At 41.0% G+C, this 21,263-nt stretch overlaps 1 protein-coding gene across 8 annotated transcripts in view; it reads right to left on the bottom strand.

Moving 5' to 3' along the window:
* ANXA3 (annexin A3) overlaps positions 1-21,263 on the bottom strand; it is a 54,663-nt gene that overhangs the window by 30,868 nt on the left and 2,532 nt on the right. For all 8 annotated transcript variants that reach the window (XM_032633609.1, XM_032633607.1, XM_032633608.1 and 5 more), the window contains 2 exons: positions 20,276-20,328; positions 1,598-1,685 (listed from right to left, as the gene is read on the bottom strand). In XM_032633609.1, coding sequence (XP_032489500.1) covers positions 1,598-1,685; positions 20,276-20,290 — 103 coding nt within the window. In that variant the 5' untranslated portion in view covers positions 20,291-20,328. The remainder of the gene's footprint in view (positions 1-1,597; positions 1,686-20,275; positions 20,329-21,263) is intronic.

The following is a 21,263-nucleotide window of genomic DNA, read 5'->3' as shown; positions in this document are numbered from 1 at the left end:
ATTAGATTTAAATGCCATTCACAAACATTAATTCCAGGCAGATTAAAGATCTCAGTGGGAAAAATAAGATTGTAAAATTTTGGGGAGAAAATACAGGAGGATATCTTTATGAGCTCATCATAGAAAAGACACAATAAGTACAAATCATTACAAAAAATATTGGTAAACTTAATTTCACTAAAATTTAAAACTTCTATGCGATAAAAGTTACTGTAGCCAATATTAAAAGAAAATTACAGGTCTTCCCTGGTGGCGCAGTGGTTGAGAGTCCACCTGCCGATGCAGGGGACACGGGTTCATGCCCCGGTCCAGGAAGATCCCACATGCCACGGAGCGGCTGGGCCCGTGAGCCATGGCCGCTGAGCCTGCGCGTCCGGAGCCTGTGCTCCGCAACGTGAGAGGCCACAACAGTGAGAGGCCCGCATATCGCAAAAAAAAAAAAAAAAAGAAAGAAAATTACATTCTTGGAGAAGGTATTTTCATAGCTTGTAATTTTTTAAAAAAGTTTTGTATCCAGAATTTATTTTATAAAATAAATTTTAAATTAAAAAGTAAAAATTTTTTCTTGCCAAGCACAAAGAAGACAACCCAACTGAAAAATGGATAAAAGATATGGAGGTGTAATTCATGGAAAAAGAAGAAAATAAACAAGAGGGGATGCTTAACTGCATCAATAATGGGGGATGGGGAGGAGGAAGGAAACATACAGAATGAGGTACAATTTTAGATCCACTCAATTGGAAAAACTGAATAGGATGACTGCCGCAAGTACTGATGAGAATACGGAGAAAGAGGAAGTCTCATATATTGCTGGCAGGAATACTATTTGAGAGAGCAGTTTGGCAAAATTTCTAGTTAATCTGGAGATGAACATTACCTTCAACCCAGACATTTCAACCATTATATTCTAGAGAGGTGCTAGCAAATGTGCACAACAAGACATGAGCATGACTATTCAATGCGATACTTTTATGTTGTAATAGAAAAGAACTGTAGGCAACTTAAGTGTTCACTCACTATTCCCATCTTACGATGTAATAATAAACTATTCTGCAGTTAAAAATTAATGAACTAGAGCTAAACATATCAACATGGGTAAATCTCAAAAGCATAATGTTAAGGGACAAAAAAAAAACAAGTTGCAGAAGAAAACATAAGGTAGGGTTTCAATTTATACTGTTTGTGCCCATGCACAACAATAGGTACGTACCTATGGAGTACAGAATTACAAGTTTCGTGGGAATAAATTCTAATTTAGAATGCTGTTTATCTCTAGGGAATGAGGTGGGAATGAGATCCAGGCAGAATCGTCAGGGACTGTATCTATAATGATTTATGGTGATGATGACGATGATGATGATTGTTGGTAGCAGTGATGGTCGTGGTAGTGTTTAATATTAAGTAAACATGGCAAATATTAAGATATAAGAAAACTGGGTTCCCTATACTTTGCCGCATTATTTCACAATTTTTTTAAAGTACCTTATAACTTCTCTAATTGAGTAAGGCCACTTGGGCAACCTGAACCCATGCACTTTTAGCTTTAGCTTTCTGATGTGCTTCAACGTTAAAAAAGGAATTGTAAAGCATCACTCACCAATTCCTCTGATTGCCTTATGAATCGCTTCAGCATCCACTGATGCGCTAAAGCTGGGATAATCTCTCATTGTCCCTTGGTGTCCAACCTAGAAGAAAATATCTGACAGTCCCACTAGTCCAAAGTGACATCTTTATTTATGTTACATACGCATATTCGCATATGCCTACTGGAACACAACAAACCCCATAATTTGCACACCTTCTTATCACTTCAGGAGTGGTTCAAGAGAGTCTCCCCACCCCAGATATGCAGGCAATATGACAGCTACCACATTTATAATAAGACCTCTCCTTTTCTACTCTTGTGTAACAAATTGAAAATATAAAACATTCATTCTCTAGAGCAGTGAATTGTGTTAATCATGGTGATTCTGAAGAATATTTGCTTTAAAGTGATATCTGCATGAAAGCAGTGAGAAAGTGGAAATTTCCTACGTCTTCTTTTTTCAAGTGATACTTCAAAGCTCTTCACTGTATCTCACCTAGAAGTAACTGCAGTTTATAGACTTCAAGATGTTTTAATTAATGTTCACCACTGTCCTTGGGAAAACCTACACCAAAGGATCCATAAATGAAAACCCCATTAGGACTGTCTGTTCTTAAGCTTTGTTTAATGGATGTACAATTGTGGCAGATAAATTCCCTTCTGAAAGCTCCACTGACATAGGTCTTCAAGAATAGCATGGAAGTAAAAAATGCCATGATACTAATTTTAAGCACATAAACTAGAAACTTGTCAGTAAGCTGAGAAAGACCATCCTACAGAAGGAATAAAATATCTTAAAACTGCTTAAGAGAAATTGAGAAAAATCCAAGTAAACATGTACTTATATGGTACTTCCTAACTCTGAATAAAAGTCTGTCTTTACAGTGACAATGTTTTCTTTCTAACTGATGTTTCTATCCTATTACTGAGTAATATTGGCTCTGTTGTCTTGTGTTAATATGGCTTCAGTTAGGCTCTCCTGAAGTGTTTAATATTTTCATGAAAGGACAGCATCTTGTCACATTAAAGTGAATGGAAAATTAACGTTCTGGCACAGTAAAAAATGATAGTCTGTTGATTCAATAGAATGGATTGAACAAGTTATTTCAGTACATTCCAACACTGTTTCATCTTAAAGTACCCAAAATAAAGTTTTGATTCTAAAAAAGTAATTATAACAAGTTAGAAACTAATTGTAAATGTGCCTGATCTAAACCACCTGTAAGAAATCAGTCACTTCAACATAATCTTTGGAGAATTCTCTTTCTTCAAGGCTTAATAAATATTTTATGGATTCACACAGCCAACTGGCTTCATTTCAGTTCTATTCATTTATGAACTTTCGTGTTTATCTTATCCGTCCACCTTCCCTGTCTGGCATTTTAGAAGAACCATCACAACATTGGAGCATTTGAGTGCTTTGTGCCCAGCACTGTGGCACCTTTTGTACATTAACTATAACTTGCACAACAGCACCGATGAATGAGTAAGAATGATCCATGTCACGTATAAGACACCAAGATTTAAGGAGATTGGAGAATTTGCTCAAGTCCACATAGCTAGTTAAGCAGCAGAATTTAAAAGCAGTTCTGAACATTGCAGCCCATTCCTAGTCTGTCTTAAAACGTAGTCTTGGTACCACCTGGGCTGACTCTTTTGTGAAATAAAATTCATATTTTATGGCAAGACAAGAAACATTTAAACATAAACATTTTTTCTACCCTTTGTCCTCCTCTCTCCCCTCTACTGTGCACTGTGTATCTTGCATTATGCATCGACCAAACCTCCCCCATTGGCAGGAATACCTGCTCAGCCATAAACAGCAACATTCTCCCAGCACCAACAAGACAACTCCTTAAAAGATAACATTCCTTCTTGATCACGACCTACCCCTCTGTACTTGCAGATCTGGATTGTCTGAACTGTCAATAATACGTCATTTAATGGACAGCCCTCTGTCTCAAAAAACTTGTACAACTGTGCTTTGACTTCTAGAGAGTGGAACAGTTCTCCGAGCTTTCTGAGAGGCTGTTCCTGGCTCATAATCCCCAGTTGGGCTCGAATACAATTTTCCATTTCTTTCTTAGATCGGTTGATTGATTTTTTTATTGATTAAAATGCATATGACCAGGCCCTGCCCTAGACATATGGAACCATGGTCTTTAGAAATGAGGTGTTAGACTGCACATGTTTTAAAAGCATCCCTGGTGCTTCCGTGCCATGGAGATATTCACATGGCTGCTTTTGAATACAAAAGACAAAACTGTAGTCAGACTCTAATTATCCATGAATTACGAAAACTCAGGGTTTCCATTCTAGCTGTGACCTTTTCACTGCCCTCTGCTGCCTATACCTCAAAATATGCTGAAATTCCAATGCACAAAACTAGAGAGGGATGAAATTCCCAATCCATTATGCAACTTGCTACCTAGTAAGAATTTAGTGGGGAGGAACTACTCGTTTGATTAAAAGGAAAAAAACTACACACATACACACACACACCTGTGTGAAAAATGGCACAGGACTTCTGAAATGGAATCTTAGTGAAATCTTTCAAAGTGCTTCAGTTATTTAAATGAGCAGTATATTCATTTGATAGACTTCATTGCCCAAAACATTCAGAAATAAATATATGACTTATGAAAAAAAATCTTACAGTAAAAGAAATGAATGGAATCTTTTAAAGTAATACATGTCACGCAGTGAACAAGGTGCTTCACAGACATCTTATTCAACTGTTACCATGACCTTAAAGAGGGGGATTTTATTATTTCCATTTAAAAATGGAAGACAGGCTTCCCTGGTGGCGCAGTGGTTGAGAGTCCGCCTGCCGATGCAGGGGACACGGGTTCGTGCCCCGGTCCAGGAAGATCCCACATGCCGTGGAGTGGCTGGGCCCGTGAGCCATGGCCGCTGAGCCTGCGCGTCCGGAGCCTGTGCTCCCCAACGGGAGAGGCTACAACAGTGAGAGGCCCGCGTACCACAAAAAAAAAAAAAAAAAAAAAAAGGAAGAAACTGGATCTCAGAGAGATTATTTGCTTGACATAACTCTGCTACTAAGTACAGCCCCAGAATTTGAACCCACTTCCTTGTAACTAAAATGCCTTGAGGTCTCCACCACATCATAAGGCCTCAGGAAATTCCATATTAGTGGTTCTCAAAGTGTGGTTCCTGGATCAGCAGCGTCAGCATTGCCGGGGAACTTATTAGAAAGCAAATTCTCAGGCCCCACCACAGTCTTACTGCATCAACAACTCTGGGGCTAAGATTCAGGATCCGGGTTTTCACAAGCCCTCCAGAGGATTCCAGTGCACTAACGTGTTTGAGAATCACTGCCCTATTTCGTTCTTAGCTGCCCAGAAAACCAAAACAAAATCGAGCAAACAAGTCAAAGATTCTTTTGTGGGCGTGGAATAAGAATTTGATGATGAGCTCATTGTTTCAGGAATGTTGGCATTTTTACAGCCAAACCAAACTGCTTGCAACGCCTGCTCCATTGCAGGCTTAATTCTTTGACATTTAAATTACTAATCAATACTTGACTTAGTTTATTTCTATGAACCCTACTACCCTAACAAAGTGTCAGCGCTAGTGCAGGACATCACATGAATACTTGGCAAAGTCTTTTTTTTTTTTTTTTTGGCGGTACGCGGGCCTCTCACTGTTGTGGCCTCTCCCGTTGCGGAGCACAGGCTCCGGACGCGCAGGCTCAGCGGCCATGGCTCACGGGCCCAGCCGCTCCGCGGCATGTGGGATCTTCCCAGACTGGGGCACGAACCCGTGTCCCCTGCATCGGCAGGCGGACTCTCAACCACTGCGCCACCAGGGAAGCCCAATACTTGGCAAAGTCTTTTTATTTTTAATCATGTTTGATCAGATTTCCATCCACATCCGTTAAACACATTTAGTTGCTTTTCTTCTCTCAAACTTGACCTTCAGATGCCCCCAAAGGGAACAGGATCCTGAAACCGGTTGGAAAATAAATTTACCGCAAGGAATGTCCAAATAAAGGGGGGAAACAACAGGAGCTCTTTATATTAATAACAATTGCTGCTACTCACTATTTGCTAAGCACGTTTCCTGCATTAGCTCATTCAGTCCTCACAGTGAACTGATAAAGCAGATATAATGAATCCTATTTGCAGATGACAACTAAGCTGTCGCCCAAGTTCTCACAGGCGGTAATTGGTCAGTCTTTGCTCCTAATGACTAGGCTAGGATGCATCTTTCTTCTTCATGCCTATTTAACTTTCCCTGACCCTCTAAAACTATCCTTCAGATGTCAGTCATAGCCCATGACACCTTGAAGCCGCTGGTGTGGCCAAGCCAGGCCTGGGGAGCTGTCTGCCACTACCCCTGAGAGACGCCAGTCTGTCCTTGACTCGGGAAAGTCAGTCATCTCTATTTCTTCATGAAAGCGCACTGCGTTTGCAAGAAGTCAAACATTTATATTCAGAAGGATGGATGAAAGAGAAAAACACAGGGTGCCAATCCTGCTGACGAGGAACATATTTAAAGCCAAACACTCCAGAGCAAGAATAGCAGCTGCTGCAGGTACGTTTCGAAGGTGAGGCAAAGCCAATCCCGCATCACTTCCTAAAGCCCTGGAAAGGCCATGTCCCAAAGTTAAGCTTTCAAATCAGAGCCTCATATAAACCTTCAGGACTTAGGAACTCTCGAAGAGCCAGGGAGAAATGATCACTCTCTGCTCAGTGTCAAAACAGTCTGTTGGGTCATGAGGATTTAGGATAAAAGGAAAAATGGAGTCAACTAAAATAAATAAATAAATAAAAGGATCAAAACTCAGAAAATATAAAACTTATTCAATTTTCCAGGAAAAAGTGGTTTTCAAAACCAAAGAAAGTCTACTCTAAAAGGCCCTGAAATGAAACATGGTCAAGTGAGGCAGGTGGCATGGGTTGAATTGTGCTCACCCCTCCCCCTCAAGAAATGTTGAAGTCCTAACCCATAGTACTTCAGAATATGACCTATTTGGATATAAGGTTTTGGCAAATATAATTAGTTAAGATGAGGTCTTAACTAAGGATGGGCCCCTAATCCAATATGATTGGTGTCCTTAGTAGACAGCCATGTGAACACAGAGATATACAGGGAAATTGTGAAGGGAAGGTGAAAGCAAAGATTGGAGTTGTACAGCCTCAAGCAAAGAAGCACCGAAGATTGCCAGAGAATCAGAAGCTGGAAGGGGTGAGCAAGGATCCCCTACAGGTTTCAGAGGGAACATGGCCTGCCAACACCTTGATTTCAGGTTTCTAGCATCCAGAACAGCGAGACAATAAATTTCTCTGGTTTTAAACCACCCAGTTTGTGGTACTTTGTTACAGCAGCCCCAGGAAACCATACAGCAGGGAAGAAGCCAGAGAAAAGGCTTGGTAACCACTCAGGTCCTGCAGGGCAAAGGGTAGCATCGTTTTCTTTTCCCTCAGGCTGGCAGTGATCACTGCAGACAGAAGACTCCCATCACCACTGCAGGCTCGCTCTCCACCTGGGGCCAGTAAAGAGAAGCAGGGCGTGGGGACGGCAGGGACTGGCAGCCTCAGGGACGCCTGACAGGAGCAAGAATGCCATTATGGCTTTGTCTGCATGCATCTAAGAGGTTCAAGGGAGATGTCTGCATTTCTTCCTGTGCTCACTCAAAGGAGAAAATACCCACACTTGCCAACTTTTCCTGTTCTGATTTCATCAGGGGAGTCCCAGAGCCAGAGCACTGAATGTGATAACATTCCAGTGTTGAGCTTGAGGGTGTTGAGCTGGAGTAGAAAGACGAATATGATTCAGAAATTAGGGAAGATGGGGACAAACAAGCGATTTATGTTGTGTTTCTATGAAACTCAGATTATAATAAAGAGAAACCCAGATTCCTTAGAAGTATGTGTCACTCAGGGTTAACCCAGCCAGACCTCTCCTGGGCCTCTCCTTTGTTGGCTCCTCCCCTTTGGCTGATATCTATAAAGTAGGTTCTAAAATGGAAAGTCTCCTTCTCTTTTCTTTCCCTCTACTCCTGCTGTGGGTTATTTCTGCCACTTCCCCTTCTATATGCAGACAACTCCCACAGCTGTATTCACAGCCCAGACTTCTATTTTGAACACTGGTTATATCTCATGTATCAACTCATTATTTCCTTTCAAAATGATTTCTTCTACCATGTATCAGTTACATGGTACTTACTTGTGCTTTATACATATTTGCTCATTTAACCCTCAGAACCCATCCTATTACGATCCCATCTTACAGGGGAGAAGGCTGAGGCACCGAGAGTTAAAAGACTTGCTGATAGTCACATAACTTGCCTGTGGCACAGCCAGGATTTGAACCCAGGCAATCTGGCTCCACTGTCTGTGCTCGTCTCCAGTTTGCTCTTCTTCTTCAATCCCTTTAAATGGCATCACCAACCACCAGAAACATGGGGGTCTCCTTCAATTTCTTCTCTTTCCATCCAAATGCAATCATCTGCAAGACCTGATGAGACTACTTCAAAAAAAGAATCTCCTGTGCACTTCTCCCCACCTTCTTTGGCACTCCTGTCATCCAAGTCACCATCATTGCTCCCCTGGACACGGACATCTGCCCTAGTCTCCCTTCCTGCGTCCTTCTATGCCTACCTCTAGCCATTTCCCACAACTTCTAGCAGTCCAGGAATCTGTGAAAGATCTAAGTCAGGTCATGGCATTCTCCTACTGGACACCCTTCTCTGACCTCCCATTGAATATTCAATAAAGTCCAAACTCCTTGCCCTGTCCACGCAGCCCTGCAACATCTGGCCCAACCTTCCTTGTCACCCTCACCTGGAGCCAACTCTCCCCTTTGCCCATCCCACTTCAGCTCTCCAAAACTCCAGCTGATCTACTGTGATCTCTTTCTCATCTTCACGCCTTTGTCTGTGCTGTTCCCTCTAGCTGGAATGTTTTCCTACCTTCAGTCTTCTGATTAAGGGCCATCTTCTCTGACAGGTCTGCCTGGGGCCACTTGACCCTGACTTAACAGGGTCCTCTCCTTTTATTCTGTCTCAGCGCCCTTTCCCCCTTAGGGCACTCAGCATTCCTCAATATCTCTGTTTATATCTGTGTCTCCACCTCCTCTAAATTAAAGTTCCAGAGGGCAGAGACCTTTTGTTTTACTCACAGTACACCCAGCTCCTAGCCCAGCGTTCAGCCTCCAGCTAGGGGCTTAATAACTGTGAGTGAGTCTGATGGAACCAGATGGAAGTAAGACAATGATATCCCAAGGTGTGGGCTTTCTCCGAGGTCTACACTAGACAATTGGCTGTCTGATGAGGTTGCTTCCTTCAAATACTGATAGTCTAGAAATCAAAGTGATCATTGTATCTTGGGAGATTTGGAAGATGTCCGGACTACATAAAATGACCTCTTTCAGCACCACAAGCTATGCTAAGTCTTTCAATCTGGTTCCACAAGCCCAGATGGATGCCTGGTGCACCTGGGATGTTTCTAATGATTCCATTGTAGCTTCCTTCCTGTCTCTCCAAGCACTCAGCATTTCTCTGTCAAAGGCAGCAAACCCAACTATCTGGATTGAGCTTGAAACACCGGGCCCCTGAAAAGACTTCATCAACACAAACTTCTTTCTCAGAATCATTTTCATTATTTGTTTGCGGCAGATTATAAATAAGCTGTATTCATCTTCTTTTGAGTCACAGAGCACCAGTGTCTGAGAATTATTTTTTTGTACCACAAGCAAAGTCAGGAGCTTAACTTAGCTAAGACTTCACGACCAAATTCTCCTCTCGGCCAAGGGCCACAGAGAGTTGAACACTATTCTTGCCTCAGCTCTGTGCGTCTCTAACTTCATCTTACGGGGGAGACACCTGCATCTAAGGGACCTTCACTCTAACTGTGGAAGATACAGGGAACTTGGCTCACTGAAGTGAGAAATCTGGCTTCATCACATCTTCTTGGCTGGGGAATGGTGACTGGCTTGGCAGGATTTGGGGAGTACAGTGGTGACACTCCCTCTCCTCCCACTTCACTTCTATGGGAATACGGATCCACCTGAGAGGGGCTAAGATCAGGACCATTTACTGTTTGTAACATCCTGGGAAGAAGGTTTCTTGCACCGATGACCCAAGTCATTAATGCTCACGTGGTATGACGTTAAAATGCATTTCGTATGAGTATGTTTGTTGTTAATCCTAACAACAAGTTGCTACAGATTTAAAAATATTTCCTAATGCAAAGTAAACCTAGACAGTGGAAACTCCTTCTACAGGTCATGCAAAGGCCGTCAGGACTAGAGGGATTCTTTGTGGCCCTTGGAGGACCCTGAAGTAACAAAAAAAGATAATTATAATGCTCCCCCAAATCTCCTTGTCCCCCTCCTATCACTTCACTGGGGTTTTCTCATTGCTCTTCTGCCTCAGGGCTTTATACCTGCTGTTCCCTCTGCCTGGATGGTCTTCCCCCAAATATCTTCCCAGCTCACTCCCTCACTCCATGTTGACTTCTGCTCACCTATCTGAGCAGAAAATAATGTACCTTATCACTCTCATTCTCCACCTCTGCCCTTCTCCAGAGTATTGAAAACTGACTTAATATACTATACACTTATTTCTTTGTTTATTAGCTCTCTTCCCTAACAAAATCAGAGGCATGTAAGCTCCACGCTTTTTTATTTCTCTTTCCCTGCTGTATCCTCTGAGCCTAAAAGAGTATCTGGCACAGGGGCTTCCCTGGTGGCGCAGTGGTTGAGAGTCCGCCTGCCGATGCAGGGGACACGGGTTCGTGCCCCGGTCCAGGAAGAGCCCACATGCCACGGAGCGGCTGGGCCCGTGAGCCATGGCCACTGAGCCTGCACGTCCGGAGCCTGTGCTCCGCAATGGGAGAGGCCACAACAGTGAGAGGCCCGCGTACCGCAAAAAAAAGAGTATCTGGCACATAGTAGATGCTTAGTAAATATTTGCTGCATGAATAAATGAGTACAAAATGCTTTCTTGTTTTCTTTGCTAATTCTCAAATGCCATTACCAGACTTTTCAGAGCTCCATGCCATATCTCAAAAATCTGACAAATGCACTCTTCACCTTTTGTAAATCCTGTTCACATGAGACTGTCACTACTCTTATTTAAACATGCCTCCAGAACCTAGGCGAGGTATTTACTCAAACACAAATAGTTGAAGATGAAAGGAGCAAAGATCTGAGAATCGAGGAAGGGCAGACTTGAGAATTTTCTACCCTTTTGACTCTCTTAATTCATGTGAGACCTCTGTATTAATCTTATTTCTCAGTACTCTAAAATACTTATTTTTTCTAACTGCTTTGCATCCACCAAAAAAAAAAAAAAAAATAGACTTTCAAGAGAGTCAAATGGTACCTTCTCCTCTTCACATTCCTTGCTCTCAATCTAAAACGTTTTCAACAGCAACAAGTTAGATTGTCAAATTACATTTTTTATTATAATTAAATATAAAAGAGGGACGCTCCCTCCTTGGTGGTTAAGCTTGGGTCGGGGAGTGGCAAGGAGCAGCCCTTTAATGTTCATTCCGTTCATTCCCAGGAAGCCTCTCTCTTTTCACTCAGATTGTATGGTATTTCTTTCCAGGGTTTGTCCTAAAACAAAGCTCTAAATGTTTTGATTTGAAATCCAGGTCTAACCTGTTTTTCATTAACTTCCTGCAGAGGACCATTTGTGAAACTCTCTGAGTGCCAGTATTTACCTAAAGCAGCTTCAGGAACCGTGGTTTGAAACACACACCAAATAGGAAGTTACAATCATGTCAAAAGTACCTAATCGGGCATGATGCCTATACTGCTTGGGATGTGAAAAGTCCATTTCCATGAAAATAGATATAAGCCAGATCATCCAGCCCTGAGATGCAGTAGACAGGAGGGAGACCACAGAAGAAGTTCAGCACATCCACATGCATGTAACACAGGTGTCTGCTCCATACGCGGTTTAAATTTGCACGGTCGCGAAGAGCAAACACGCTAGGAAAGAAAGGTCTAGTTGGATGTCCCACCAAAGCAAGAAATGAAAGTGGATGGGGCTCTTACGAATCCTTTGTACCCAGTACCAAAAACATCCAAATGCCCGGGGCTGATGTCATCCATGGGGCAGAATTTGAAAGGCACTGCCTTCCCAAAATTCCCTGCACGTTAGCACACTGCACCTTTCCTGGGAGCCCTACCACTGGTGTCCTTCCTCTGCAGAAATGGGAACACTGTATCCTCATGTGTCAAACTACACCAACCTTGTTCCCAGGAAAGAGAGGAAGGATGGGGTGGGGAAGGGAAGCTGTGCTCTCTAATTCTCACCAAGGACTTATTATGATGGGGTAGCTTCTCCTATTAGCAAGTTTCCACCTTAGATAAACCTTCCCCAACCTTTCCACCATCAAGCATCCCTTTTTGTATTTCTTCATGGACCCCATGTTTTGAGTGACCCTGCCTGCCAATCTGTATCTATTACAAAACGTTAACTCACTTTCCCCAGTCTTACTTGTGATTAAAGATGTAACTTCCAATCAGAGCTTCCTCCTATCAGCCTAAGATAACCAGTACCTTAGTGCTGACAGCATTTTAGTAAAAAATACAGGAATATGACGTTTTGAAAACTCTCTGCAGCCTTGATGTAAGGTATATGTTTATGGGATAATAAAGATGTATCTGATCTTTGTCTTAGGTTCCAGCCACAGAGCTTCAAAAACCACTGGAATTTACTGAGCGATGGGATTGTCTTTACTGTGCTAATGAGGTGAGTCATGGAGGGCCATGAGATAGCTGTAGCATCAGGCTGGTTACTAAAAAGACCCAGCCATGTGATTAGAGGGTTGGCACTTTGGGAACGCAAGGGGACTGGAGACCGAATTCAATCGTGGCCAGTGACTTAATCAGTCACGGCTATGCAATGAAACTCCAGAAAAAGCTCTGGATGCCGAGGCTCAGAGAAGCTCCCCGGCTGGTTGAACACACTGATGTGCAGGAAAGGTGAGGTGCCCTGACTCCACGGGGAGAGGGCTTGGAAGCTCTGCATCCAGGGCCTTTCCAGAGTTTGCTCTATGTGTAGGTTTTATAATAAAAACTGTAATGGTAAGTATAGCACTTCCAGTGAATTCTATGAGGTGTTCGAGAGACTTACTGATCAGGGTCATGGAAAGCTCCTAATTTATAGCCCCTGGGTCAGAACAGCAGGTGACTCTGAGACCTGTCGCTGGTGTCTGAAGTGAGGCTTGAGCCCTTAAACGTGTCGAGTCTGATGCTAGTCCTAGGTAGTGCCAGAACTGTACTGCGGTCCAGCCACTGGGAGTGAGAAGAGAGCATTATCTTTAAATATATATAAGCATCTAAACCCACAGAATGCCTTTAAATACATATAAACATCCAAACCCATAGAATGTACAACACCAAGAGTGAGCTGTAATGTAAACTATGGACTTTGGGTGATAAAGATGTACCAGTGTAGGTTCATCAATTGCAACAAATGAATCCCTCTGGTGGGGGATGTTGACAATGGGGGAGGCCATGCATGTGTGGGAGACAGAGGGCACATGGGGAACCTCTGTACCCTCCTCTTAATTTTGCTGTGAACCTAAAACTCCTCTAAAAAATAGTCATAGTATATATATATATATACACATATATATATATATATATATATATATATATATATACACATAAATGCAAGAAAATACTAAAAATAGGCATGGTCAGAAAACATCTATTTGGGGAAAATCCATTGGTTTCAGAGGGCTCTGAGAGAATCATTCCAATGGGGAGGAGGATGCTGTTGATGTGTACTAAAACCAGGCCCAGGAAACTGGCAGAAGCTTCTTCACTAAAACAGTTGCAGGGATATTAAGTATCAAGGAATACGTTTTTAGAAAAAAGCTAATATACCGAAATGATAATGATTACATCTACTGAGTGCTTACTACATGCCAGGTACTGTTCATGCATTTCACATGAACTGACTGAATGCCTTCAAAGCCTAGATGACATAGGTACTGTTATTACACTTATTTTACAGATGAGGAAACAGACATAGCAAGAGACTAAGTAATTTGCTCAAGGTCACATTCAAGAGTTTGCCTTTTAATCAATTAGAGAGTCATGAAAAGTAGAACTGGGGTTGTGGCTGGATGGTCTTCTTTCTGCTCCGGTAGAGCCCATTGCACTAGGTAGACGCTGCTTTCATTGTTTAGCTACCCTTTGGATGAACTCCTTCATGTTAACAGGCAGTTATATTTTGATAAAGTTTCTTTTATCCCTTGGTTCCAGAGTCTTTCTATGTTCCCCTTCCTCATTTTTCAAATTAGCATTTGGAATGGGGAAGGAACAGTATATAGTTAGTTCGGATGTTACAACAGTTCACGATTATAGTGATTATGAGCTAATGTTGAACAATTTTAGTAGCATAATAAAAATATTAATTTGAGGGTTCAAATAGTTATTGCATTCATTACTATTCTGTAAAAGTAAGTTAGGAATTGACCAAGGAGCAAAGAGCTCAGAGTATTCCTATGAGAAAGCCAGCCTTGTAGAAGGCACACACAGGAAAAATACTGCTATGGTATCTTACTAAAAATGTTCCAAGACTTTCTCATTTGTGTGTTGCCTGAGTGCTTGCTATAGATGTAAAGGCAACATGTGACAAAGACCTTGAGTTCAAAGAGTGCAAACTGATAAGATACCAGGCCCTCTCATCAGGAGTGAAGTAGTAGAACCCAAGCCTGAACAGAGATACACAGGTTTCCCCCGTTATCTTAATGCAGAGCATCTCTATGAAACTTTCCATAAGCTGAAATGGCGTAAAGCCAAGGGTAATACCCCAGATTTTCAAAAGTTCATTTTATGCCACTTCAGTTTTAAGAAAGACCTACTTTAGGGCTTCCCTGGTGGCGCAGTGGTTGAGAATCTGCCTGCCAATGCAGGGGACACGGGTTCAAGCCCTGGTCTGGGAAGATCCCACATGCCGCGGAGCAACTGGGCCCATGAGCCACAACCACTGAGCCTGCGCGTCTGGAGCCTGTGCTCCACAGAGAGAGAGGCCGCGACAGTGAGAGGCTTGCGCACCGCGATGAAGAGTGGCCCCCGCTTGCCACAACTAGAGAAAGCCCTCGCACAGAAACGAAGACCCAACACAGCCAAAGTAAATAAATAAATTTATTTAAAAAAAAAAAAAAAAAGAAAGACCTACTTTAATACATTGACGGCATAAAAGCAAAAATCCTCTTTGGATTTCTTTCAGTTACCAAAAACAGGTACAGGCATATCATGTCTTTATTGCACTTCATTTTGCTTTGCAGATATTGTTTTCACAAACTGAAGGTTTGTGACAACCCTACATCAAGCAAGTATATCAGCGCCATTCTTCCAAGAGCATTTGCTCATTTCGTGTCTCTGTGTCGTATTTTGGTAATTCCAGCAATATTTCAAACTTTTTCATTATTACTGTATTTGCTATGGTGATCTGTGTGCAGTGATCTTTGATGTTACTATTGCAAAAAAAGATTATGACTCCCTGAAGGCTCAGATGCTGGTTCGCATTTTTTATCAATAAAACATTTTTAAATTAGAGTATGTACATTGTTCCTTTAGACAGTGCTATTCTACACAACAGACTACAGTATAGTGTTAACATAACTTTTTTATCGGCTATATTCCCCATGTTGTACAATATATCCTTATAGTTTATTTTATACTTAACAATTTGTAACTCTTTACTGCCCTACCCTTATATTGTACCCCACCACTGGTAATCACTAGTTTGTTCTCTATACTTATGACTCTCCTTCTCTTTTGTTATATTTACTAGTTTGTTGAATTTTTGGATTCCACATATGTGATATCATACATTATTTGTCTCTGTCTGACATTTCACACAGTATAATGCCCTCCAAGTCCATCCATGTTGCTGCAAATAGCACAATTTCATTCTTTTTATGGCTGAGTAGTATTCCATTGTATGTATGTGTGTGCGTGTGGGGTGTATATATATATATATATATATATATATATATATATATATATATATACACACGCACACACGCACACACACACCCCACATCTTTATCCATTCATCTGTTCTGTTGATGGCTTAGGTTGTTTCCATATCTTGGCAATTGTAAATAATGCTTCTATGAACATTGGGCTGCATGTATCTTTTCAAATTAGTGTTTTGGGGTTTTTCTGGATATATATCCAGGAGTGGAATTGCTGGGTCATATGGTCAAAACTAAACTACTTTAAGTTTTTTGCGAAACCTCCATACTGTTCTCCACAGACGCTGCACCAATTTACATTCCCACCAACAGTGTAGGAGGCTTCCCTTTTCTCCACACCCTCTCCAGCATTTATTGTTTGTAGATTTTTTTATGACAGCCATTCTGACAGGTGTGAGATGATATCTCATTGTGGCTTTAATTTGCATTTCTCTGATGACTAACGATGTTGAGCATCTTTTCACGTGTCTGGTGGCCATCTGCATGTCTTCTTTGGGAAAATGTCTATTCAGGTCTTCTGCCCACATTTTAATTGGGTTGTTTGCTTTTTTGATGTTGAGTTGTATGAGTTGTTGATATATTTTGGATATTAACTCCTTATCGGTCATATCATTAGCAAATATTTCCTCACATTCAGTAGGTTGCCTTTTCATTTTGTCAATGGTTTCCTTTGCTATGCAAAAACTTTAAGCCTAATTAGATCCCGTTTATTTATTTTTGTTTTTACTTCCTTTGCTTTAGGAGACAGATCCAAAAAATATTGCTACAATTCATGTCAAAGAGTGTTCTGCTAATGTTTTCTTCTAGGAGTTTCATGGTTTCCAAAACATAACTTTTATATGCACTGGGAAACCAAAAAATTCTTGCGACTTGCTTTATTGCGATACTTGTTTTATTGCAGTGGTCTGGAACCAAACTGCACTGTCTCCAATGTGTGCCCGTACTAACATAGATCTTTCATAAAAGCAAAGTTATGTAATGCAAACTTTCGAAAAGTGCGGCTACCATATTCAAAAATTTTAACAAAGGAAATAGTAATGCAACATCTGAAACAATGAGAGGGTTCCAACACTCCTAGATAGAATATACAGACTTAGGAAACCAGCTAATCTTTCATCTCCAACAGTAATGTACTGAAATTGCAACCGAAATCTTCCCTCTTGATCATATCACTCTAATAAACTCACCATACACTGGTAAACACAAATGATCAACCATGTTGTAGAAAAGCATGGACTGATTGCTTATTTGTGTTTGGGTGTGTATGTGCTTTTGTGTTAAGAGGGAAAAAGAGAACAGATAAAACAGTGATAAGAGTATTTACAGAAATCTGAGAGTTTTCTAAATTGTGGTTAAAAAAATGTGTAACATAAAATTTACCACTTTAAACATTTTTAAGTGTACAGTTCAGTAGCGGAGAGAATATTCACATTGTTGTAAAACAGATCTCCAGAACTTGACTTTTTCATTGTATGGAACTAGAACTCTATATCCATTAAGCAACAAATTCCCCTTTCCCCCTCCCCACAGACCCTGGCAACTACAATTCTGTTTTCTGCTTCTATGAATTTGACTACTTCAGATACCTCATATAAATGGAATCATACAGTATTTTGTCTTCTTATTCCTGGCTTATTTCTCTTAGCATAATGTCCTCAGGGTTCATCTATGTTGCAGCATACGTCAGAATTTCCTTCCTTTTAAAGGCTAAATATTCCACAATATGCATACCCCACGTTTTGCTTATCTATTCGTCCATCAACGGACACTTGGGTTGCTTCCAGCTTTTAGCTATTGTGAATGATGCTGCTGTGAACACAAGTGTGCAAATATCTCTTCAAGATCCTGCTTTCAATTCTTAGGATATTTATCCAGAAGTGGGATTGCTGGATCACATGGTAATTCTATTTTTAATTTGTTGAGGAACCACCATACTGTTTTCCATAGTAGCTCTGAGTTGTTTTTAATATTTGCTCTCAGATATCTCACTCATAAATGTTAGTTCTTTAATTGGAGACAGGAGGAAAACAGGAAAGAAAAAGCGAGGCAGTAGGAGCCCCTCTCTGACTAGGGCCTCTTTCTTCACTCGAGCTCCCCAATCTCCCCTCCTGCCCACAGCACAGCTTCCCTTTTCTAGTCTATTCCCGTCCCTTCTTTCCTGCTGCCTGATGCCCAATGCTACCATCCCCTTGTGGTGGGCAGAATAATGGCTCCCAAATAAAATGTCCACACGGTAATCCTCGGACCCTGTGAATGTGATATGTTACATGACTAAAGGGACTGTGAGGATGCAATTATGGTTCCAAACCTTAAAATAGGGAAATTAGCCTGGATTACCCAGGTGGGCCCAATCTAATGATGTGAGCACTTAACAGCACAGAACTGTCTCCAGCTGGAGGAAGTAGAGGACGGCAGAAGAGAGATGTCCCAGAAGGGCAAGCTAGAGAGACTGCAAGCGTGAGAAGGATTCCATGCACCGCTGCTGTTCTGAGATGTAGGGGGCCACACACAAGGACTGGCAATGGCCTCCAGGAGATAAGGATAGCCCCCACTGACAGCCAGCAAGGCACTCAGTCTCACAACTGCAAGGAACTAAATTTTGCCGACAACCTAAATAAGCTCAGAGGTGGATTCTTCCCAAAGTCTCAGAAAGGAATGCAGCCCTGCCAACTCCTTGATCTTTGCGCTATGAGACCCATTTTGGGCTCTAACATATAGAACTGTGTGGAGATAATAAAGGGGTATTGTTTTAAGTTGCTAAATGTGTGGTGATTGTTTATGGAAGCAGTAGGAAACAAATACACCCTCTCTCACACTCACCTGGATCTCTCCCAGCCCTTCAGAAATGTGCCATAACTTGGAAGGTGTCAGCTGGAGAGCCTGAACAACTAATTCCATGTCGATTCACTAATGGACAAGGGCTAGAGGGAGACTAATTTTTTGGAGAGATGAAACTTTTTTCATCTGACTCTACTAGATATCCATAATAGCAGCAGGAATTTCAGACCTGGAAAGGGGGAGATCAGCCTACTGGCCAGTGACAGAAAATAACCTGGGACCAAGCAAAGCCTCACAATAGCACATCTACCGACACCGACACCGCGCCTAACAAGGCCTGCTCACACCTCCATATGGGTTACTCTTGAAGCCTCTCTGCCCCTCGCTTACAAAATACAATGTATTTTCATCATTAAAAAAAATCAGAGGGACTTCCCTGGTGGTCCAGTGGTTAAGAATCTGTGCTTCCAATGCAGGGGGCTCGGGATCGATCCCTGGTCGGGGAACTAAGATCCCACAGGCCGTGTGAATGGCCCCCCAAAAAAAAGAAAAAAAATTTTAAAAAAAGAATCAGAGCACAGAAGGTGATGCACTGAAAGTGCCCCTGCTCACAGTTCCACCTTTCCAGAAAGTTTTCATGTAATACAGTCCTTATGTGTCTGTTTTTTTTCTTTTCTTTTTTTCTTTCTCTAAAACAGAATCACTCTGTATGTACTATTCTGTAACTGGATTTTTTTTTGATTAATATATCTCTGGAATTTTTTTTGTCAATACATAGACAGCGGACTTCTCATTTTTTAAATGATTACATAAAAATGGCTATAAGTTACAATTGATAAATATCATAACCCATGGATGGCCATTTAGTCTGTGTATTTTCATTAGTACAAATGAATACCCATCAGCCTTTATTTCTTCAACCTTATGCAAGTGTATCTATATGATAAATACCCAGAAGTGGAACTACTGGGTTACACAGGGTGAGCATTTAAAACATTGACAGATATGGCCAAAATACCATCCCCAAAGAGTGCCAACTTTACTCTCCTATGAGAGTGCCCATCTTGCCCACATCCTCTGCAACACTGGTCTTCTTACATGTTTTTTTCACCTTTACCAATACTTAGATAGAAATGATTTCTCATTGTGTTATTTACATTTCTTTATTTCTCAGTAAGGTATAGCACCTTTTCATATGTTTGTTGGACATTTATAATTCTTTTTGTATCCTATTCATGTCCCTCACAAATTTTTCCATCAAGTTCATTTTTCTTATTGATGTAGTGAAGTTATTTTTATGTTAATGAAATGAGACTCTTGTCAAATGTGCTGCAAATCCTATTTTCTGTGGGTTGTCTTCTGACTCCAGTAATATATTGTATGCCATCATAAATTATAAATTTGTGTTTCATTCAATAGATCAATATTTTGCTTTTAGGCTTTCGGTTTGTATCTTGGTTGTAACTGCCTTCCCCACTCCAAGATTATTTTTAAAATTCACCCATATTTTGTCTTTTTCATTTCGGTATTTTATCCATCTGAAATTTAGTTTCATGTAAGAAGGGAGAAGGAATACAGATTTACTTTTCCCCCGAAACAGTGAGAAGTTTTCCTTAACATCATTTATTGAATAAGCCATCTTCTCCTCTCTGATATGAAATGTCTTTTTCTTATAATAAATTCCCAAGTCACATAATTTATTGTCTATTATTGACCTCCCTGCTTTGGTGTCAGTACAAATTATTTTAACTATGTACCTTTACAATACATTTTAATATTTTCTTATTTTTAGACATCCTCTAGCTTTTGGGGCATGTTAATTTTTTCACATAAACCTTTTATCAACTTATAAAATTTTTTCTTAGTATTTTGATTTTCTGTATTTTGATTTGACTCAGATAAGTTACTGTGCTATGAAGGCTTGATTTTTACTTACCCAGATAGATGCCATGATATCCCACCTTTCTCTTGAGTTGAGATCACACTAACCTATTAAAAGGAAAAAAAAAAAAAAAAGTACGAACAGTATCAATCTGGGATTCAGAACACAATAATCTCAGCCTAACCCTTAATCTCTAATCCAGAAAACAGAAGTCAACATTCAAAGAGAAACCACCTCTGGAAGAGGATGTTTCTCTAACATCAAGTACTGCATTTGCTAAATAAACATCACCGAACACCAACTATCTATCTACAAGGGACTGTGCTAGACCTGTGAAGGGCTCAAAACAAGAGAGAAAAAAAATCTCTGTACCTAAGAGGTTTGCAAATATGTTTCCTGGGAGCCAATTTTTGACTCATTTAACATCCAGGAGAACTACAATGATTGTTGACTTCTTTTAACTGCCATCATAGGGAACAACAAAAACTTGTCCCCCTCCCCCGGTTTTCAGCTGGCTTCAGTTTGATCCCTCGTGTTTGTGAATCTTCATTTACATTTTACAAGGCTTCAAGTCTACAGCCTGTTATAAACAGACATGCCTGCTCTTTGAGGAAGGTCTAGTCCTTGGTAGGGCCCATAGGTGAAAAAGGGCAATTCTTTGATGGATGCCTGGTTGGGAACCCAGATACACTTTCATATGTAGACGTCATTCAAACATGCTGGCAAATCTCCAGGATTGGCTTAGAAATAAAGTTGCTCCCACCCTTACTGGGAACAAAGTATTCTAAAAATTCAGTGATAGCCCCAGAGCAATGTGCAATAGGAAATGACACTATTAGTCTCTGGAATTTAAATATTTCTAGGGACTTGATTTTCTCAGGCTTTCTGTAGGGGAGGGCAGTCAGCTTTCTAGTTACAAGGGCTAAGGGCTACATCCCTCTAAATATACAGCAGATAAAAATATCATTAGTTCTGGTTTTGCCTCTTAAAGCTAGACACAATTTCTTTGAGCCTCAGTTTCCTCATCTGTAAAAAGGGGAGA

Source organism: Phocoena sinus, chromosome 5 (assembly GCF_008692025.1).
Source record: "Phocoena sinus isolate mPhoSin1 chromosome 5, mPhoSin1.pri, whole genome shotgun sequence".
NCBI lineage: Eukaryota > Metazoa > Chordata > Mammalia > Artiodactyla > Phocoenidae > Phocoena > Phocoena sinus.
Note: the sequence above shows the minus strand (reverse complement) of the source record. Positions and strands in the feature narration are given on the sequence as shown.